The sequence below is a fragment of the Ammospiza caudacuta genome, chromosome Z (genome assembly GCF_027887145.1).
Source record: "Ammospiza caudacuta isolate bAmmCau1 chromosome Z, bAmmCau1.pri, whole genome shotgun sequence".
NCBI lineage: Eukaryota > Metazoa > Chordata > Aves > Passeriformes > Passerellidae > Ammospiza > Ammospiza caudacuta.
In genome coordinates, this window is record NC_080632.1 from 21,315,109 (window position 1) to 21,338,547 (window position 23,439).

General features: G+C 40.8%; 1 protein-coding gene across 1 annotated transcript in view; it reads right to left on the reverse strand.

Moving 5' to 3' along the window:
- DGKQ (diacylglycerol kinase theta) overlaps positions 1 to 23,439 on the reverse strand; it is an 89,092-nt gene that overhangs the window by 54,872 nt on the left and 10,781 nt on the right. The window contains exon 2 of the mRNA XM_058824380.1: positions 942 to 1,041. Coding sequence (XP_058680363.1) covers positions 942 to 1,041 — 100 coding nt within the window. The remainder of the gene's footprint in view (positions 1 to 941; positions 1,042 to 23,439) is intronic.

The following is a 23,439-nucleotide window of genomic DNA, read 5'->3' on the forward strand; positions in this document are numbered from 1 at the left end:
TATTCCCACTAGTCACAAGAACAGTCTGGCTCCATTATGCAACTCAACAGACAAAAGCAGAAACAGAAATACTGCGCCATTCCAAGTCTAAATGCCGTGATCAAAGAGGATTGCTTCCCCTACACATACACAAATCACATTTAATAAGGCATTATCTTTAGCAAAACAGCGATTTTGGAAGCAACTCAATTCCCTGAAGAATTGATTTTTTATTCATTAGACTTTTTTAAATGGTTCAGAGGTAATATTCCTATAAAACAGTAAATTCTATTTAACCTCACAACTCAACTGAACAACTAATAGACATTTAAGACAATGGATAATTGGAGAGCTGTCCTACATCAAAATCAGTCACGTACTCATGCCAACATGTATTTCAAATTAAAAATCCAATATTTGGGTGATTTCTTTATTGTTTTTTCAGAGAATACATGTCAGAACATTCAGAGCAGTACTATTTTGACAAATAATATTTTCAAATATCTTTCCATTGAAGGTATCTCATCCTCATTACAAGTAACAGATATCTGAGACTAGTAACACAGGAAATTCTACATTATTTTCTAGAAATACGACTACCTGATGATTCTCTGTATCAAAAGTTTCCACAGGAAACAGAAATAAATTACTGCAACAGGACAAGTCTTTCAGCAAAATAGCTTCTCATTCTTTGCCCATCTCAGGCAGGGATTCATTGCACACCACCACAGACTCGCTCAAAGTAAATTGGCAGAAAGCTGAAAAGAGTGTATAGGTTTGACATAATTTGCATTTTATGGAAGGTGGTTGATTTATTATTCCTTAGTGCGGAGTACACCTTCCCACAACCAATGAATGGATAGTAAACAAACCAAATATTGCTCAATCACTCAAGGTATGCAGTGCATGAAGACTGCAGGTTACTGGGTGGCACACAGATGGCTGTACAAGGTCTGAGTTACCTTCACATCGAAAGGCAGGTGACTCCAGGGACTTCCTGCACACAGCACAAAACTTTCTTTTGTAAAGTCCTGGAGGCCCAAAACAGTGTGCAACTGGAACCTGCCAGCAAAGAATGCATAAGACATCATCAATTTCAACTTTCAAAGTGTCAGTTAAAATTCATAGAAGCTGCTTTATCTTGCAACAACAGAGCAGTATATACAATGTGAACTTAACTCAGCACAAGAATAAATAGATGAAACATCCTTTAAAAAATAATCATACTTGGAAATACATGTTAAATACTTAAATGTAACTTTTTTTAATTATTGGGAATTAATATGTATTGTATATATTTTTAAGCTGATTAGCTTCTTGATGATTCACAACAACATGAATCCAAAGGCTTCCTTTGGGACATGCCTGTAATCACAGCTGTTCTTCTAAGCATTCGTAATTGAATCAAGGACAATTAAAGAGTAATTACTGCACAGGTGAACAAAATACCCTAAAGACATGCACAAGACAACTTTTAACATCTCAGTGCTGCCACAGTTCAGTGCTCTCCACACGCCTTTCACTTCCTCCCCAGATACAGCCCGGCCACTGGCTGACGAAAGGGATTGGAGGGTCTCCCCCAGCCTAATCCAAAGCTTCAAGGCCAGAATGCTATCCAGCTCCTGAAGTACATCCAGACTGAGTTTCTTCTTGACTGTAGGTTGAAAATGATAGACTATGATTTTCTCTTGCAAGAGCTATCTGTATCAGTTTTGGCAAATGTGTTTCTTATTATTCATTTATTCATTTATTCTTCTTATTCATAATATTTTTATTATTCATTTTTCTTGCTTGATTTTATTAGTTATTAATTTTTTATTCATAATGAACATGGGAAGTGATAGTACCAAAGAATCAACAGATGAAGCAAAGTAAAGAATAAGAAATATACTTAAGTTTCATACCTTTTCTAGACACTACTCTTCCTACAAGATGCACAACTCTGCTAAAGTGACAGTCACATTAGAAGGAAAGAACGTAACTGCATATTTAAAGTCCTGGGATCCAAATGAGTTCCACAAAAGTTTGCTGTGATTTAGGTATTTAGTATTATCCATTTCACATGCCCTTCTTGCTACAATGAAGTTTTACACATCAAGTTTATTTTGTGGTTGTATTTCTGGTAAAAGCTGACAAATTATTATTTAGGTCTCAAATGAAATTAATCATTCCCAGTAAAACTTTGGAAATAAAGACTTCAGATACAGGGAGTCACAGACAGCAGACTTTCCTCTCAGATACACTGGTAAAACATCCTTCAGTTATTCATCAGGTTTTGAATTTTCTCCTTGTATATTGAGGTTTTCCTGAGAACTGTTAGCAGCTAATATGACACCTACTGTGAACACAGAATTTGATGACTCAAGGAGTTGCTTCCAGTTATAAGCATCAAATTCCCACAAGAATTTTCTGTCTCAGAAAGTATGGGAACAGTCACATCAAACAATCCTATTATTCAAGCATGCACAATGAAAGAAATTAGGTAAAGTTTTGCCAGATGCAACACAAGGAGAAAAAAATGCTGGAAATTTAATCAAGAAAAATCAGTAACCCCCAAACTACAAAAGCATGTGGTTCCTCAGGGCTCCTCAGAATTAAGCTTTGGGAGGTAAAAGAGGACAAAGAGAGGTATGAAATATGTTTGTCTTACTAAACATGAACAGAATAGTGCACAGCAGCTGACCAGTGAAACAGTCATTGCCCTAGGAGACCGTGAGGAATCCTCGGTCCCTGACTGACCAGGAAACTGCCCATTCAGATCCCACGCTCCCCACCAAGCTGGGCTGACAGCCAGCCTACAAAAAAGACTCCATATCAGTATCTCCAATACAATATATAACAGCATTTCCTCCGAAAGCTTCAAGTTTTATCTTGATGTACAAGTTGGGGATTAAAAAATACAGCCAAACCATTATTTTCAGGTCCATACCCTACTCCTTTTGGCCCAAATTGAAATTTCATTCTCTGCACCCCTCCATCTCTGACATAAAGTTCATAGCTGGCTTACATAATTTTTTTTTTAAAATCAGAATACTCGAGCCATATAATGTATGTTTACAAAAAGAATACATATTCTTGGTGGGGGTAAATAATCCTAGAAAGCCTAAGAAGCCTTAATCAAACTATCCCAGGTTAAGTTTAAGGCTCATAGTCCCTGCCCACCCTGCTACTTCTTCAAGAGAAGGAAGAAACAAACCTCTCTGTACAGTGTCATGCCAAGTTACCCAGGCTCAGTTATTGTGCAGGTAAAGTGCCAGAGGTGCAGCTCACTCTAGCAGCTCCAAAACATAAAAGTTTGCTGGGAGCAGGCCACTTGCACGAAAGTCATCCTGCACAATGAATTCATATGCAGAAAGTTGGTAAGAAATGACTATGTGAGCACAACCTGACACAGACACTGTGAGGAGTACTGAAAAGCCCTGGTGGGATTTCTTCAGGCAAGCTTTTCTGCACATCCCAACCTGTCTTCAGGTTTCAAGTGTCATCTTTAGGTGCCCTACCCCTGCCACAGCCTCAAGCATCATGCAGCCACCCAAGGGAGAAGAATTCCCCCTGAAATCAGACACAGCGGAGACCTCCCTTAGCTCCCAGGTGGGAACAAACTGCTCTGGACACCCAGCATGAGCATCCAACCCTCTCAACAACACAGGTTTGAAACACAGGGGACTCTTTCTGGCCATGGTCTGGCTATTTTATCTTAAGCCTAGCTTAGAAATGCAGGCTGTTCATTATTGTCACAGAGAGGTTCTGCTAAAATAAAGAATATGTGAAAAACAGGGTTTCTTTTGGGAAAAATTGTGACAAAGGACTTTGACAGAAGGCAAACTTATTCAGAGTCTGACTGTACTTATCTAGAACACTCAAGGGAAAGAGACCAAGTCTAAATTCTTCAGCTGTCGAGACCATGGTAACAATTGTCTGAAGTCTCAAGTCACTGTCAAACAGAACAGAGCAACTTGCAGATTGAAATGTTAAGGGCAGGTGGAGAAGGGGAAAAGAAGGGGGAAAAAAGTTTCTTTAATTTCTTTCTTACAAATCAAGCCAATGAAACTTTGTTTATCGTGAGTGGTCTTTCTAACATGCTTTGGAAGATGTCAGGTATAAAAGCAATGCAGAGCCTGATGGAAAATGGGATGGGAGTAAGATGGAAACAAAGAAAAGGTAAAAGAGCAAGTACAACATAACAAATGCATCAATTACATAATGTTTGTCCAAACATGTTTTGGTTGCTGAACAAGTTCCAAGTATCTAATGCATATATAAAAAATATTTGAAACTCAGACTAGAAAAGCCAGTGAGACACCATGAAAGAATACAGAACATTACATGTTATTACTCAGTTTATATCCACCTCCATAAGTACAGCAAAGTACAGAAGCATAAGGTGGCCTAAAGAGAAAATGTTAATAATTCATGAGAGTTTAAAACTGCTTTTCCAATCCATCTACTTAAATTACCTTATGGAAACCACAAAAATTGATTTCCACAGAAAAATACAGAAAATTTCTTCTAGTAATGCCATTAAATGACATCTAAGTGCCCTTAAAATATTGATCAGAAGCATATCAACAGAAAGTATAATGGTAACACTCCAGTGTGATCTCCAGAATGACTCTGCACTCAGGGACAAGATAGTTCCTAGTTCCTGTTGTATTTCCTGCCATCTGTTAAGGAATGCAAAGTATTAGAGAATGTAATACATATCTGTAAATGTTCCTATCAGCCTGTAATAGAATTTGATCCTATAGAAACCTAAGATTCTAACTCCTTCAGTGCAATCTGTGCAAGTACACAGCAGTTCTGCATTAACAAAAAAAAAAAAAAAAAAAACAGCAACAAACTGCTTTTAAAATCACTTTGGAAGATAGAAAAAACAAAGGATAGAATTGCTTTCTCTTGATAGTGCCTTTTAAAACTGTTCCTCATCCTGAAATGTCACAGGATATCAAGCATGTGCCAACAGTATATGATGAATTCAAGTACCCTTCCACTAAGGTGGAGTCACTTCGTCCAGAGTGGCCCAGCTACCCTCCAGACTCTCTGATTTGTGTATAGAGTCAGGCCAGGCTGTCCTACTGGTCTGCAGCCTCCAGGATGCCTCAGCAGCAGGTGAGAAAACACAGCTCCAGGAAGGCCTGTTTTACACCCAGCAGCAGCTTCTTTTCTTCCAGCTCAGGCAGAAGAAAGCTTCATCTTAAATCATGAGGCAAAGACTTCCAGGTGCAAAGGGCAATGAGAGAAATACAGATATATCAAATGTCAGGGTGGCAGCTGCTGTCTTGGGCAGTCTTAAAAAGGAACTACCTACTAAAAACTTTTCCTAGGCCTATGTCTAGATATTATTTTGCCCATGCATCTCCTTTTCCATCACATCAGGGTGACTTTCACTTGGCATGACTTTGTAAAAAATACCGGAGAGATTAAGAAACCAGGGTGGCAGGACCTAAAGTAGTGTTGGGCTGAACAGCTTCCAAGAAGGAAAGCGCAAACAGAAAGAAGGATTCTAAAACTCTCAACAACAGCCTCCAAGTGTTGAGTAAAAGGAATTTAACCTACGATCACTAGCTTGCAGTTCAAAAACACAGCTGCATTTCAAGGAAAAGCACAAGCAGCTTGGAAGCAACCATCTTCATCAGACACTCACAAGGGCAGTCACACAAGAGTCATTCTCAAAGACTACTCCCAACATAAGGCCAAAAACAATTTCCTGATAAAAACTAAAATGGTGTTTCTGAAACAAAAACATGTACGGATGTTTAAGTGTAGAAGCACTTCCCTACCTAAAGATTCTAAGGTTCACTCCAACACTGTAAACCTTTGCTCTAGGGAGGTAGATACGGTGAACACACCTCACTCCACCCCATGACTGTTCTGTCCAGGCCTAGACTATACCCTCTCTGAGAGAAGGCAACAACTTCGTGATTCAACTTTTGCCCTTATTGACATATTTTCAATTACTTCCTTGTTACTCAGTAATCAAAAATAGCACTTTGATTTGTTTGAAACCTCTTATTTAGTAGCAAAATATTTCTGCAACTTGAATACACTGTGTGCTCTGGAATGTCCTCTATTGCTTTGGCATTTTAGGGACAATGCCTATCAACTACTCTTCACTTATGTTCAAACTGATGTTCTTGCTCTGAGTACTTGATTTATTGGCTGGGGTTTAAAGGCAATGTAACTATGCATTCCATATGGTAGCTCTGAAATGAAGTAAGAATACAGGGTTAAATGGTGGCTCAACACATAACAGGACAAGAGAGACAAAATCAAATACTTAATTATCAAAATTTTAACTGGGGCTAATGCAAGGGAATGATGCATACATCTATATGCTATCTCACTATATCCAGGATTATTTTTCTTCATCCTGCAGGTCTCTGTGACAGGACATTTGGCCTTATACACTCCAAGGTCTCAAGGACTTTTTGCAGTGGATAATGCATCCCATGCTAGTTCAACCAGAATGATATGATACTTCCACTCAAAAGTAAGACTTATGTAAAAGCTTTCCACTGCAATTACGAGTTGCTTGGCCTAGTCTTTTCGGCCTAGTAGTGTAAAGAAAAAATAACATGCCAAAGTCACTCACTCCTTGCTTTTACTGCTACAGAGGAAATCAATGTCCATGTCCTCTTATTAAGACAAAGATTAAGAATTAAAACAAACACAGTGCCATCCCATAATGCTTCTGAAACTGAAGAGTCACTGATACAGCTGCAGAGCTCATCTGGGAGATCCCATCAAGTTTCAAGAGAGCATAATAAATTCTCCTGAGGTTACAAACAAGGAGGAGCTAGCCCTTCCTTCCCTTAAGCTCTGAGGTTCCCCTTCAGGGAGGAAAGGGAGAAAACCTTGGTGCAGTGCCAAGATTATCAGCAAGCACTTTTAACCCTCATTTGGATTCTAAATTATGCCATGTGACTGTCTCCAAGCAGCTGCCTTGCTGAAACAACACAAGCATGGGTCAAGTGCTGGAGAGAGACTCTCTTGATGGAAAGGGGCTACCCAGCAAGGGCCCAGGTAAAACCACAGTCACAGAGCGGCCTGGGTTGGAAGGGAACCTTTAAAGGTCACCTAGTCCAAATTTCCATGCACTGAGCAGGGACATCTTTAACTAGGTTGCTCAGAGCCCTGTCCAACCTGGTCTTGAAGGCATCCAGGAATGGGGCACGTACCACCTCTTGGAGCAACATGTGACAGTATTTCACCACCATTATTGTAAAAATGTTTTCCGTAAGTCTAGTCAGAATGCATCCCCTTTTAGTTTAAAACTATTACCCCTCACCCCGTTGCTATGGGCCCCTCAGAAAGATCCTCTACTTTCAGACCATTATTATAGACCCAAATAACCACACTGCACACAGCTGAACCCAGCATCCAGAGGGAGAAACTCAGGTCAGCAGACAATTCAGGAGCAGAGACCCCTGCAAGCACCACAGCCTTCCCATTCCTTACCCCAGCCCATTAATGCAGAAACTTTCCTTACAAAGGAAAGTTTTATTTTTAACACACAAAGATTCAGAATCTGATAACCTAGACTAGCATTTTTCCATTCTAGACAACCTGGCTTTAAGAATAATAGCACACAACAAAGTCTCGTGAGCAGACTTCAAAACCTTCTTAAAATGGAAATGTTTAGAATCCATTAGAGCAATGAAACAACACACCAACAAGGAAAAATAAGCATAGCAAATGCTGAACTTCACTAAACCATTCTTCATGTGGTCTCATTTCAATTTAATTTTCCAAGAACAGTTACATAGGAAATACACACTTCTAAGAAGCTGTAATACAGCTTCAATTCCAACCTAACAAGGGAAGACTAAACTTCACATTTCACCCCCAAAACCATTTTGTTTTTACTGTTATTTTGTTTTGTGTTGGTGTTTGGGTATGGATTTTTTTTGTTCTCCCTTTCTCCCCTTTTTTTTAACATATGTACTGTAAAGTAGGTAAATACTTATGGGAATGTAGGAAAGAGAGAATTTGAATTTGAAACAGTTGCTGAGACCTTACCATTGGAACAAATCATATGCCCTGCAAACTTTTCAGAAGACTGATCCACAAAGGCTTGTTTAGAAACATCATGATCTGTATCCACTCTGGAATACTAAATGCAGGTGATAATGATTTACGATTGAGAAAAAAATTCATAGGTCAGCCTTAAGAATGATCTGAGACTGGGTGCAGTGGTGGCATGCTTGTGACCCCGTGGGCCTTTACTTGACCCTGGGAAGGAAACCCTACTGTCAGGAATAAAAGTTTCCACCAAACATCTACTGAAAAATTATTCTCTGATGGGTGACTTAGTGTCAAATGACACACATTCTGATGAGCTTTAACAATTGCCATCTTCTCTAGATGAAATCCAGGCAAGTAAAAAAAAAGTCTCATTTCTCTTATACACTGAATATTGACATAGCTGAAAGAACTATCAGAAAAAAATCCCACCAGTGCTCCCTCCTACGTCAGACCTTTTAATAAATAAATAATTTAAAAGGAGAGATTAGGAAAATAAACTTCCCACAAATTGTATAAACGGCTGTCATTTGTTTTTCGCTCCGTTATATTTTTTACGCAAATGCCAAGTCTGGTATTTGCTTTGACAGAGCCTGCATGCAAAACGACGTCTCCCATATGGCAGCCTTCACTTGTACAGCTGATGAGGATTAATGCAACTTGGATGACCACGTCAAGGAGGACATGACTGTCCAGAACGAACAGTACAATCCAGAGTTTTCAAAATAAAATCATTACAGCTCAAGACAGAAAACACAGAAGACTCTTAGAGCTAAACACAGCAACGCTGAACTGCAAACAGTTTCAAAGACTGACAACAGCACCAAATAACTATCCTCGCTGTGCAGTACAATTTGTGTTTATTGTTTACAGATAAATCACAAGATAAACATTTCGGGGCAGATAGATTACAAGGACTGATAAGAGAGAAAAAAATTACACTGACGTCTACAACTGATGCAAATGGGAACATTAATTAAGTTTAAATTGAGGACTTTTACCATATAAAAGCAAAGGAAAAAATACTGTTTTGAACAATGAATTAAATTTAGAGCAAATCCACAAAAGAAGCAGTCATAAATGTTTACAACGCCCACACTCTGAATTAAATTACTATTTTCCAGTTGGATTTTTGCCATCCTCTCAAAGGCCCTTGCATATACCTATATCATCTGATTCACTATTCTTTTTGCTACAATGACTGATTGTCAACATACTGAAACAGCAGACAATGCTAATTCTTAGTAAAAGCACTTCTCACTACCTACATGTCCCTTTACCATGGGTTCTAAGACAGCAGTATTTCTTAATGTTTCACTGGCAAATTTCTACGTATCAGACACCTTTCTGACACTTCTCAAGATTAAAAGTATGTAAGGAAAGAGGAAAAGTAAAAGAAGAGAAAAAGCAAAGCTTTGCGTTGGCACAGCCTAGCAGCTTTATCACCTAGACAAAGCATATTCAAGAAAAACAAATGGATAATTTCTCTTCATCCAGTCCCTGTAACTCAAATTGCATATTGTTTTCAAACTTCCACATCTCATCCCCTACACAGGCTTCCACAACAAAAAGGAGCTGGTAAAATGTTTTATGACACAAAGAAGGGAATCAGCTCCCTTCACAGGTCTACACAATGGATTCCCATAAAAGTGCTTTGAGTCAGCAAGGTCTGTAATGAACATGTCTGATTTTACAGCCATGTCTCATTCGACTTCTTGCTGTGGTATTACTAGAGAAGTACTAAAACACTACAAATACAAAGGTAAGGTAATGCCTTAAGGTATTTGTACTGTTTTACTACTTCTCTAGTAAATTTCTCACGTCCTTCTCCCCTTCCGTTCCTCTTCTGTCATCCTTTCCCAAGTGGATAACACACTTCATTTTCTCTTCAGTTTAGCTTCTTAGGACCTTAGTCGCATCCTATTATATTCTGTAAGGTTGATTCATGTTCCACACCCTTTGAATCAATCTCTTACACATAAAGTCTTGTGGGAGAAGGTCACAAGCCATCTGAAAGCAAGTACTTTATTGCGAAACTTCCAGGTAATGACACACAGTAAGAACATCTAGTAACATTTAAAGAATGCAAATAACTGGTCTTCAAAGGCAGAGTATCTACAGTTGCTCATAGCAGGCTTCTCAAAGGAAGTGTAACTTTGCCTGTGAGCAGTTATAAAAGCTTTAGTGATGACTAATACAATTTTTGCATTATGATATGAAAACAACCCACTGCTAATACAGCAGCATGTTCATTACTGATAAATGTGTGGTATTACCCCAAGAAGGAGACAAGTCAGTGTCTTAACTCACCCTTACAAGGCTGGGAGCAATACACGAGCATGGTATCTTGACATTCTTGAGGCACTTTTCATGAGACATGAAGTTGCAAACTGTGGAAATAAAATAAGAACCATGACCAACTCTTCAGAAGCAAGGGACTTTAAAAAACACAATCAAACAAAACCAAAAATGGAGTAAAATACAATTAGGAATACATCTTTTTAAACACATTTGCTATCCCCTATGTTTGAGAACGTACACAACTGTCACACCCTGAGCAGTGCATGCACTCCAAGTTGTTTTGCTACTAAGATGCTGGCAATGGAAAAGGAAGGACAGCTTATCCCAGAACAGTACAAGCCTAACACAAGTAATGTCCTCCCACACTCTCTCTCTTCATGAGCATCAAAACGAGTCCTTAAATTTAAAAAAAAGTTTTAAACAGTCCAAAACAGCTCTTTGATGTAGCCAAAGCAGAAGGACATGTTTGCAAGTGAATTATTCTACAAGCTAGTGCATGTGACATAAATGTGAGAAAACAAAGTATTGTTACAAACTGAGTATAGTGGATGAAGGTTGCCAATTATAGGAGCTTTGAAAGTCAAGAGTAACTAACTATTTCTTTTACTACAGGTTTATAATTTCATCCAAGCTCCACAAAGCATGCTTTCAAGCATGACATTGTTTTAAAAGATCCTTTCTCATGGAGGGGATATTTTTCACAGCTTTTTACCATGAATTTGCATTACATTAAGCTATGTGAAGAAAGTAAGGAATTCTTTATTTCATTCTCACCACCTCTGATTAATTAGGAACTAATAAGCCATGCAGCTATGGATTTAGAGTCCTCTTTCTTTCAGAATTAACCTCCACCAGTTCAAGCGTGAAGCTTTGTGCAGGTGCTCAGCTCCCGACCTCTTGAGTGGAAGCTCACACCTCTCCCAGTGCGCCTGCCAGTAGCAACTGTTGCTGTACACAGGGGGTTTTCCCCTCCCTGCTTTTCCCGAGCACAGTGTACCACTTCCTAAGTTTCCCAAGTATCTGACAACACCCCAAGTGCTTCAAATGTCCCATCTGCAGTCCACTGCTGCCACTGGCTGTATGCGCTAGTGCCGCCAAAAGCAGTCCATTTCCTTTCCTCCCCTTTCTCCAGCTCATTGACTTTTGATTGCACACTTCTCCTTCCAGGCCAACTGAAGCATTAAAATCCAGGTCCACTTCTCTAAAGAGCTTATTGCTAGCCCACACTGAGTAAATTCTCCTTCTAGTAGCACAAAAAGGATGACACGTTTCCTCTTGTCACCCATCTTAATATGAGCAGTAAACACTTTTTTTTTCATTATTCTACAAGTCAGAAAAAGAAGCACTGCAAGTCACTACTGCATTCAAACGTGTTATTCGTCATCCATGGTTTAACCCAGAATGGTTACGGCACTGATGAAATAAAGTGGGAAGGAACAGAACCAAATCTTCTGCTGGGTGCTATGAAGTGTTACGTGCATCTCTAAGGTTTATGGCTGTTTCCAACCAAATAAGGAAGATGAGGGAAAGAAACAGCCAAAGAAAGGATGATGAAGCGGATTCTTGCAGCTGCAAATGGAGTTGCTTAACAGACTGGGAGGTGATCTCTGTGGCGGGGAGCAGCACAGAGCCTACCAGTGCAGAGGAAACCAAAGTCATTATCCAGGCAGAGGAGATGCATCTCCTGCTCCAGAAAACAAGTATGAGTCCATACAGAGAACAGGTGAATCCTCATTGCTGATAAGTGTTTTTTCAACATGGACATAGTGGTTATATAATGATAACACAATCAAACTTGCTCCTTCCTTAGGGGTCAGCAGTATTTCTACTGATGCTCTGAGGAAGGTCACCTGCCTGTGGTGAGAGCAGGTCTGTAGAAGCTACAGGAGAAAAGGGTCAAAGGCCACCTGCCCATGCCCACCTATAGTCTGAAATTTGTCACTCATACCCTGAAGACATCTGCCTCAGCCACTTGTTTAGGTAATCTTGTCACTGTCTCAGAGTGATGCTCAACATTTACCTGACCTGGCTAGGTGAGGGGAAATACCCTCTAAAGGCAGAAGCGTTGTGCCAAAGGTTCTCATGGCTCTGACCCATGAAAAGCAGAGCATGAAGCTTCAAATATAAACAAGCAAGTGTAAAGAATTTCATAAAAAGGTGAAAGCTAGTCAAAGAGGAATCAGCAGTGACTAATGATATTCAGCGTAATGACACAGTTTTCCCTCATTTTTCTAGTGCAGAAGCAGGTTGGCTAGAAAGGAAAGCAGAGAGCATGGTGGTGCAGATTGGTCACAGGAATTTTCTGATCTGCAAGATGCAGCAGGCAGCTGAAGTCTGCAAGACCACCCTCTCTAAGTGGCTATTAGATTTAAGTGCACACAAACTCAATGCACAAGTCAACTGAGCCCTTCCCAAATACCCTAGGGAATCCAGACAACCAGCTCATGGAAAAGATGTTCCTCCCATGGACTTTGAGAGGTGTTCTCTACTTATTTAGACAACCCAAGTCAGTACACATACCACAACCCAAGCCAATCAGTACCACAATTTTATCTTTGCACTGACAAATCCAGCAAAACACAGTCCTGTATAAAGACAGTAACACATGGTTCAGATAAGGAAATACCTCATGACACAGAAAAGCATACTAAGTCAGCAGCTTCAGAGAATCAGTAAAACCAAACAGTGAAGGAATGTTTCAGACAAGGAGCAAAATAGGAAGGTGCATAAAGGTTTTAATTGTTTGAATGCATACAGAAGACGACAACACAGAAAAGAATTAGCTTCATAAAATGTCAGCCAGAAAATTGAAACATTTGAAAATAATCAAATTAAGGAATATCAGGAGACAAACAGCAGGAGACAAACAGTGCCCAAACATAGAAGGTAACATTCTCAGTGAAATATTTTCACACGTTTTTCAGGAGCTACTCACACAACTCCTCCTCTGCTTGTCACATTCCTCAGGGGGTGAAATTACTCCTACAAGTCACCAATTTGTTTTTATTTTGCACATTCCACACAGAAAGAAGAAAACCCAAAATGGCAGCAAGCGGAAGCATTAGCAATATCAGGGGGTGGGGTGGGGAGGTGGCAGAATCCTACATTCATATCCATAGTCCCAGAGAGGCTTAATTAGGTCTTAAGTTCTGATAGCTAGGAGAGGTTTTGTGAGTTTTAAGGGGTGACCTTTCATTAGGAAAAACAAGCCAGAAGACAATGTGTGTGAACTTTCAGTAGATGAAATGCAAAATTCTGAGGAAAAAGCGTTTAAAGGAAGAGGATAGGTGAATCTTTTTAAAGGATGAAGATTTCTTGATCCATACAAACTAAGTGATGAGCTAGCTACTAGCAGACACATCTATGGGTTGTGTAAGTCAAAAGAAAGCCATTGAATTGCAGCTTTCAGACACTGTGCAAAACATTTACTTAAAGGTTTAGGGGGCTCTACAGAGGTCTTTCCAAGCATCTGGTCAGGCATACTGCACCAACCATATTTGATAAGTTTACCTTGAGGCCTTCGGCTATTCAATTATAAATTACTTCCTTCTTGTGAAAAATTAGGTTTTGCCAATGCTCAGCAAGAAGCCATCTGGACATTGCGCACCACAATGCTGCTGCCTGTCCAAACGGAGCACAAGATCTGGCTTTACAGCAGGCTCTGCCCATAAGCCATCACTTCCTGGGACACTTTTCCTACCACATTCTGTGTGACTTGTTTTAATAAAGGCCATGTGTACATAGGGCAACTCATGGAAGGTACAGCCAGCACCTTTCCAAAACACACTTGAAAAGAAACAGAAAACATCTCTCTCCAGCAAGGCGGGACATAAAGCTGGGAATCACAGTAACTCATGAGCTGTGTAACACTTCTTAGAAAAAGGATGGCTATTTATACCCTCCAATATGTCACACTTTTTCCACAAAAGCATTTTTCTCTCTGTTCTCAAGACAGACTTCAAACCAGAATCCAAACCTAGGAAGAAGAAAACAAGAAATTATGCCCTGTAGGGACTCTAGCTATATATTGGTGTCCTATGCAAATGGTGAGAATTCTGGGTGAGAATTGTTCATGAAATATCAAATATAACACATAAACTTCTCCCCCTTTTGAAAAGACCACTCAGTCCAGAGGAAAAGTCTAGGTGGTGTTAAAAATTACTTTTGTTGCCTCTCTGGAAAAATACTCACCATGATTCAGTTCTGGTGTTTTTTAAAAAGAAATTTATTTGTATATTTGTATTTTAACATGTTTGGTTTTATTTTTTTCTTTTATCTTTAACACTGAAGTCTAACTTTGCATTTGCTAAACATTTTAATAAGTGGAATTATCAAATTGCTCTCCAGGGAGGATAAATTTTTTAATTTTTTTTTTACAAAAATTTTTCGTTTCTGGAAAATTGAAGTGCAATGCATTAAAGAACATACACAGCTTATTAATGGGGATATAAATACAACTAAATTAAGTGCACTAATTCTCTGAGGCATCTTGTTAAATGTAAGAGTTGGAAGAAGTCCCTGTCTTGGAGAGTTTACTAGAACAAATGGCCTGATATAGGTAGGAGTATTACATAAATGGAAAATCTCTACAGTCCTCGACAAAAAGCCCTATAAATGTACACAGATTACATGAAAGAATTACAAGGGGACTAAAATAAAGCAGAGAAAGGAAAATGTCACGTTCAAGACCTAACGCCGCATCAGACACCTACAGACTCGGCAGCAGCTCAGCCATTGCACATCTAGAGAGAACCAGCAAGCTGACTTTCTGCTGTGGCACAGAGGTGGCTTTTCTGCCATTCCTCCCCTGTCTTCTCCTAACAACGCCTAGCATTCAAGTTGCCTTTCTTTGACAATTACACAAGGGGCACATATTTCCCTGGATGCACCATTACAGCTCTAAGACCCTTTCCTGCCTATCTGTAAAAGCTGACTAAAGACTCAGCAGCTTGTGAGAGAACTTTTCCTCCCCTTCATAACCATTACTTTACATTCAACCACCCCAAGCAATAAAATGAGACTGAAATATACTTCTGTAATCCTCAGCAGCTGGTGTCAGCGTGAGCTCTCATCTCACCACTGGCCTTTGTAGAGGAGGTTGTGGACTGTTAATGGAAGAGCTGGGAAGCACAATCCCCCACACTGCCACAAATCCATGTCAGTCCTTGACTGAGTTCCTTGCTTCCCTCTATCGCTTTTATCTGACACCCAGACCCACGCACACAGTCAGTGTGTTTTTATTTTAGCATTTCACACACTGTGAATGCCAACTTTCAGTTCCAGTGGGAACCTTCCATACACAATATCTTTGTTTATATCTGTCTTCTACTAAGATGCTCAGAAAAGCAAGGCTAAGAAAAGGCTGTGGTTATGGTTACCAGCTGGCTCTGGCACTAGATTTGGGTGGCCAGGGGAATGTTGTTTATATCTTCCTAAGCACATGAAAATTTTACAGGATGAAATAAAATGAATTTTCTACCAGATGAAATATTGAACAATTTGGGTTTTTTCAACAACACGTGTCTAGAGGTGTTATAGATTATTTAAATACATCATCTTAAAAAGGTTATTTTTAACAAAAAAAGTTGAAGAAACATGGACAAAGTCCTCATTACGTATCTAAAGTGTAACTTAACTCCTACACTGAAGTGTGTCTCTGTACTCACCAGTAAACTTCCTCATCCCAAGAATCTCTGTCCTCTTTTTCCATATGACAACCTTCAGCCCTTTATTGTATTTCACATATCAAATGAAACTCATCTGTAGTCACATCCTTCTTTTTTCATCTGAACAAGTCCCAGCAGCTGGAAGAAGCAACGTTTTCTACCAAAGAATGATAATTCTCTGAAAAGACAGGTCTATGCCCCTTAACACTTCCCACCACACATTTCCAGACTTAGCTGTCATGAGACTGCAGCAAGCCACAACAGGCCCAAGCTCTGATTGCCACAAAAGGGTACACAAGAAGTCCAGAAGGTGTACATAAGAAGTCTAGCTCCCCACAGGTGGCAAAAGGTCATGTACCTTGTGGTGGCTTTGGCCACAGCCTGCACTGATAGCAGATGGTTCCAAGAGCCAACAGTGCCATGACTGCAAAATCCAGGGTGACAAGCACCAAGGGTAGGGTTTAGTTTTTGGTTCCCAGAAAACTGGATTCAGTGGACCTCTTGGAAAGGTGACAGCATAGGCATCTTTTACCTTACCACTCGCCTGGTGCAACAGAGCAGCAACCTCTGCAACAAATGATGTTTGGGAGCAGTTTCCTCAGGGCAGAAGGATGTGCAGGGCAGTTCCAAGCCTTGTGCCTTCACAGCAAGCATAGCTATGTTTCAAATGCAACAGGCACTACAGAGAGAATAATGGCTCTTACCATTTACTCCAGAGGGGTAATTCATTCCAGCAGAGACTACTGAATTTATTTTCAATACTTCCAGTAATTTTCATTTTCAGTAGCTCCAGTAAAGAGAGCATTACTGCTAAGAGTGCACTACAGCTACATCTGACTATACAGTCTGTAGAGTTAGGGTCAGATTCTCACATGCTGGAAATCAGCACGACTACTTTCAGTTTGCTAAAGCATAACAATTTACCAAAGATTTCTAACTTCAAGTCAATACACCAGATTATAAATTTGACCATGTAGCATTCATCTTGTTTTTATCAAAATGAAATAATGAATTAAGGGTAAAACATCACCAGGCTTTCTGTAAAGCTTAGCGCTTTGAACAGACAGCCATCAGTACTTCTAGCAATATAAATATTTCTCATAAACAGATGCAATTATTACGAATCTTTGTTCTATAAGTCACCGACTTATATAATGCATTCAACCATCCAGAATAAGAGAAAGTATTTGAATTTGCATACACTAGAGCCTTTAAAGTAGTTACTCTCACCCCTCCCCTCACTGAAAAAACAAAACCACAAACAAAACAAGATAGTGCTCAGCAACTGAAAAAACAGCTTTTTTTAAGGGCACTGTCAATCACTGCTAGAATATGAGAAAACAAGCTGTTCTTTTACTGTCCCTCTTATTCAGGAAAGAGATGTAAATACTTGTTCAGTCCAGCCAATATCCCCAGGGTTGCCCTGAAACACAGTAGGGCTCTCTGCTTTCCGGTGGGTCTGCAAACCAAACTGCTTTACTCCATGACCTGGAAGGGCTTTCAAAAATCCCAATTTGCTTGCCATGATTCACAGAGATGCCACAACTTCCACTTTGGTTCTGCCAGGATGCATAGTCATGAAATTGCAGCACTGGCTTATGCAGAGAAGCTGTTGACGACTGCTTGGGGAAGTAAGATGGGTACGGAAGTGCTGAACATGGAAGAATCAGCTTGCCCCAATTAGTTAATAAAAGCGCCCCATGCACACAAAGGCAAAGATGGCCACTGCAGGAGGCACAGCTACTGCAGCAGGCTTAAAAGTCGGAAGGAGGAAGGACAACTGCCTGCAGATGGACACAGGAAAACAAACAAGAAATCCAGCGAAGCCAGGGAGCAAACCAAAGCTTCAAAGCTATTATGCAAGACAACAATAACAGTCTCTACTTTCCAAACAATGAATCCGTGGGACTTAAAGGGCATATCAGCAGCAAGACAATTCAGCCTCAGTCAATCTAACTCTTTCAAAACAAAGTTTTATTTTGGTCAAAATTAAGTAGGTTATTTCCTCTGCTCTGCCTGCTCTTCCATAGCATGTGCCGGACATAACAGAAGCCAAAATACAGGTTTAATCCACCTCTCTCCTTCAGGGATTTTATCACTCCCTTCTGAAGTTGTCCTTGGTGTGCAAGCAGGCCTATTTTGTTCATCAGGACTGCCTTTGCGTTCACTGAAGAGATCCATTGACAGTTACAAGACAATAGCTTTCAGAAAATGCCCACGGGCTAATTAGTCACAGATTGGAGAAAAACATTTTTATTTTTTCTATCACACTGTTCTTAAATTATATCAAAAACACCAGACTGCTTATCCAGACAGGATCATTCAAGCTGGTGGAGCAGTCACTATTTTCAGGAGTAACTTAAAAGCAACACTTTCATTTTACTGGAAGTTTGTGGGACTCAATTTTTACATTTGTTACACAGCTTTGAGCTACTTTTCCATTGTATCAGCTTGCCAACATAGACGCTTTTAGCTTTTCATTTACAACTGTGACCACAGGCCAGTCTGAATACTGTGACTATTCACTGAAAGGAATGCTGGATGCAGCACATGGACTTCACCAGCTTATTTCCCAATTCAGCAGAAACATGCAAAGACCTGTATGCAATAATGGTGCGCTCTCTCAGACAAAAACACAGCCTAGTTTAAGCTTAGAATTCTGTTGTGCAATGCTTGCTAAATGTCACCAGGAAAGCTGTCATAGAAGCTTTGGTCTTCCCCAAACATTTCAAACAATGGTGAGAGTGGAATGGAAAAATCTCTTGAAATCCTTAAGAAGTTAAGCATTAAAAAGACTCTCCTTTCTCACTGTGGTGAGAAACTTCAGGCTTTGCTTACAGTGTGCTTGACACTACACTGTAAATACTCTTCTTCAGAAAATCCAAAAGAAATGAAAACCTTGTTAAGGTTTTTCAGAGAGCTGCTGAGTATAGTTCACTTGTATTCGACAGCATTTCTCTCTCTGGGATTCTCTGGTCCTGTCAACTAACCAGTCATATTTGCTTCTCCTTTAAATGGAGATACCAGTATATACCCTGTTTGATAAAAATGCAGTTTGCCTCCACACTATGTGAATTGCCTTGCACTTTATATTCCTAGAATTATCTGCATGAGAACATCTCTTTATAGGTACAAATACTCCAAAGAAATGCTTTTGTAGCATCTGACCTCTAAAATTTCAAGGCAGCACATCTGAATTTCTATTCATTTGTATTACAAATATGCTGGTAGAAAATAACAAAGTAACAAGACAAGTGAAAAAAAGACAAGCTACTTATTAAGAAAACAGTCAGGTAAGTTTGGTGATATACTTGAAATGTCAATCATTTGGTTATAGTAGGTTTGCTTGTATTGTACTAGCCTCACAAAGCACCTGGGCTACATAAGCCCTTCTCACTCTCTCATCCCTGAAGCCTACAACACGGTATCCTGCTTCTCCATCCTCCTAGTACCGTAAAACAAGTATTGACACATGAACTGAAGGAACCTCACTTGCCAAAACAGAACTCTCTCCATCTTCCCATCTCCTGACTTTACCCAGAGCAGGTTTCTTAGATCCTGCTAAGCAGGAAAAGCCAGAACACCAACAGCTGGAGACAAAGGCACCTACACTGTGTGCTCAGTCCCACCAAGGCTTCGCATTTCAAGGACAAAACTGCACAGAGAAATTGTACCACAGCAGCAAAAGCAGCCATCTCCGTTTGGCCAAGAGGCTTTTCTACCTCCACAGCCATCAGAAAATCTAGACATCCTGCCAGCTATGTCTATACACTGAAGAGGGTCTACCCACTCCAGTTAGGATGCTGCAGTCCACTCTCTTTCCAGTCTACACAGTATGGCCAAGGGAATATGGGCTGAGATGTGAACAGAAAGAGAGCAGCGCTGCTGAGAAGCACTTGGGAATGCCAGTGCACAAAAACTGAGAAAGGATTCTGAACTTTTGCTCTGCTCTCATGAGACCCCCGCCTGGAATGCTGCAGCCAGCCCCCAGATCTTGAGCACAGGAAAGAATGGATACATTTGAACAGGTCTTAAAGAAGGGCCACAAAAAATACCACATGGCTGGAGCACCTCTAGTATGAGAGGCTGAGACACTTGGGATTGTTCAGCCTGGAAAGTGAAGGCTCCAGGGAGACCCTTAGTGCCGCTTTTCAATACTTAAATGGGACATATAAGAAAGATAGCAGGGCCCATTGCAATAGGACAAGAGGTAACACTTTTAAACTAGAAGAGGGTAGATTTGAACTGGGGGTAAGGAAGAAATTTGGTATGATACAGGTGGTGAAACACTGGCACAGCTTGTCCAGAGAGCTGGTAGATGCCTCATCTCTGGGAACATTCAAGGTCAGGTTGAAGAGGGCTTTGAGAAACCTGATCTAGTTGAGACAATCCCTGCTTATTGTGTGGGATGTGTGGGAGTGGGGTGTTGGGCTAGATAATCCTTAAGAGCACTTCCAACCCAAACTATTCTGTGATACTGTTCTGCGAAATTTTATGAGAAAGGTGAGTTCTGCATAGACTTTACTTTTTTACCCTCTTAAAAGACAGTTGGATCAGACTCACCACCAGTGAAATTAGGATGAACACAGAGTTTCAGAGGCATGCAGTTTTAGTTACTGATTTAGTTACTAAATTTAGTCCCCAATATTAGGAGTGTTTTCTTCTTCAGAGAGATGGAAGATGGCTAGTCTCAAACTTGCATTCACATCCAGAAAGCACTAACACCTTCTCTTTTCTTGAAGATTAGACCAAAGACAGGACAGTGCCATGGGACAAGGTGCTGGCTCACTGATGGAAAACAAAAAATCTCCAAGAGGGCTACATCAAGGGAGAGAGTTCAACAAAACATCTCCTGACAATTCTAAGAGAAAGAGGTCCTTCAGGGGAAGAGGTCTCCCACTAACAATGTGAAGCTGCACAGGGAGCCTGGAGGGACACAGTTCTTGCCACCAACAACGTAACAGCAATAGACCACAGGCTGTGACTCTTCTCCCAGCAGGCTCCCAACCACACCAGCTATCAGCAGTCTTCAGGGATGCTGAAGACAGGAGCCTGAAAAGAAATTTTCTCTGAACCACAGAAATCTGTCTGAGGGCAAACAATTAAGTACTTGAGCAGCTCTTCTGTACAGGCAGAAGGATGAAGGTTGCCCACACAAGCCAGATGCAAGACCATGTAACACAGTTGTGGCTTTTTTCCAGGTTTTCCAGACTGCAGCCTTTACACAGCTAGAAAGGGTCAAGCTGGTTTGAAGGCTGACAGAAAAACCTCTGATTGCACTCCCTGAACACGCAGTGAAAGGCCATACATCCCAACACCCTTCAAAGAAGAAGGTCCTCCTATGACACCCAACTCCTGGTTTCAGCAAGATGCAATGGTGATAAGAAAATCAAGTACCAGATACCACTAAAAGACTCTTGAAGACCATTTAGCAATCAGAAATTTCTCCTGGCTCTGTCTTAAGCTGGTGCCTCATATCTTTTGTTGCAGACTGCCCGTGCAACCAACTGAAGCCCAGGGGCTGGAGCAGAGATGGGCCAGCTTGGCAGCACGTGTAGATGAAATTGGACAGGAGGGGCAGAGAAACATGAAATGGTTAAAACCAGAAGAACAAGGAAGATCCAGCTGGACCACAGAACCACCTACTGCAGGGCATGCACACCAGCGTCATAAATGCTTACCTCCCTGCAGCTGTTGTCTGCAACAGCCTCGCCAAGTCACTGTTTTCAGGGTGATGCCTTACAAAGAGAAACTTTGTCAATTGTTTATCAGTGCTGTCCAGCTGACTTACTGATACTGGTCAAAACAAAGAGCTACAGCTTACAGCATTCAGAACAGGACAACAAAAATTACAGCAAAGACTGATCCAGCCCTCAATTTAAAGGAAAATGCACTAAAACCATTTGACATTTACTGCAAGCATCCTCGCAACAAAAACTTCATCACAGAATCATGGAATTGTTAGTGCCGAAGGGGACCTTGAAGAACATGTAGTTTCAACTTATACTGCCATTCCCCACACCAGGCTGCTCACCAGACCATTCAATCTGGCCTTGTACATCTTCAGGAATGAGGTATTCTCTGGGCCACCTGTTTCAGCCTCTGGGCAAAGAAATTCTTCCTAACATCTAATCTAAAGATGCTCTATTTCAGTTCAAAATCATTATCTCCTTTCCTGTCACTATCTGCCCATATAAAAAGTCCCTCTTCCTCCTTTTTTATAACCTCCGCTTAAGGTACTGAAAGCCTTCTCTTCTCCAGGCTGAACAACCCCAGCTCTCAGTCTGTCTTTATTGCAGAGGTACTTCATCCTTCCAATCATCTTCACCACCTTCCTCTGGACACACTTTAAGAGGTCCATGTCTTTCTTGTGCTGAGGATCCCAAGCTGTATGCGGTGTTCCAGGTGGAGTCTCACAGGGGCAGAGTAAAGGAACAGAATCACCTACCTTGACCTGCTGGCCACACTGCTTTGGATGAAGCCCAGGATGTGCTTGATTCTGGTATTGCCAGCTCGAGTCCAGCTTTTCATCCATCACAACTTCAAGTCCTTCACCACAGGGCTGCTGTGAAATTACTTCTTCTCCCAGTCTGTACTTGTGCCTGGGATTGCCACCTGCCAGTTGCAGCACCTGGCCCTTAGACTTGTTGACTTCACGAGGTGATCATGGCTAGGCAGCCTGCATGAACACCGCAAGGTTCCAGCCCTCACACATGTGGCCTCCTGCACCACTGGCACTTGTTACCCAGCACAGCACAAATCAATCCACACACTGCCATGTCAGGGTCATCCTCCTCAACAACAACACGGACGTGTCCTGTGCAAAAACAGTCCGGTTATCGCTTCTGCTACATTAGACATACCTACACTGAAATGCCTCCGCACACATAAAAGGGAAATAACAGTAGCACATCTCCAACTTTGAAAAAGAAGAATCTGAGTTACACTGAAATAAACAGGGTGGATGTTAGCTGAACTTAATGCACAGTAGGATTTCATAAGCTGTGACGGAATTTTGGCAGAAAAATGTGATATTGACACAACTGCCTGGACACTCACAGCGCCCAAAGACTTGGAGACATTCTCCACACTACAGGCTGCAGACAGCTGTAATACACACCAGTTCTGCACCTATGGGGCATATCACCAGGGACACACGGAGTGAGCCCCACGTGTATCCCGTGCACACAGGAACTCAGTGAGTTAGCTCTACGCTCTTAGCAGTGGGGGAAACCGAGAATTCCCTCCAAAACACACATAAGATGCTATGTGTGGACCCAGGCAGCATTTCACATAAACACAATCTTTTCCACTCAGTGATATAACCAGCAGACAGAAGGTTTGCAATCCCTCTTCTGCTGCTTAAAAACTGAACACAGAACATAAATATATAATAAAAAATCCTGAAGATACTAGAAGAAAAATGACTGCTAAGCTTACTTGCAGTAGCACCCACAAACCTCCACAGCAC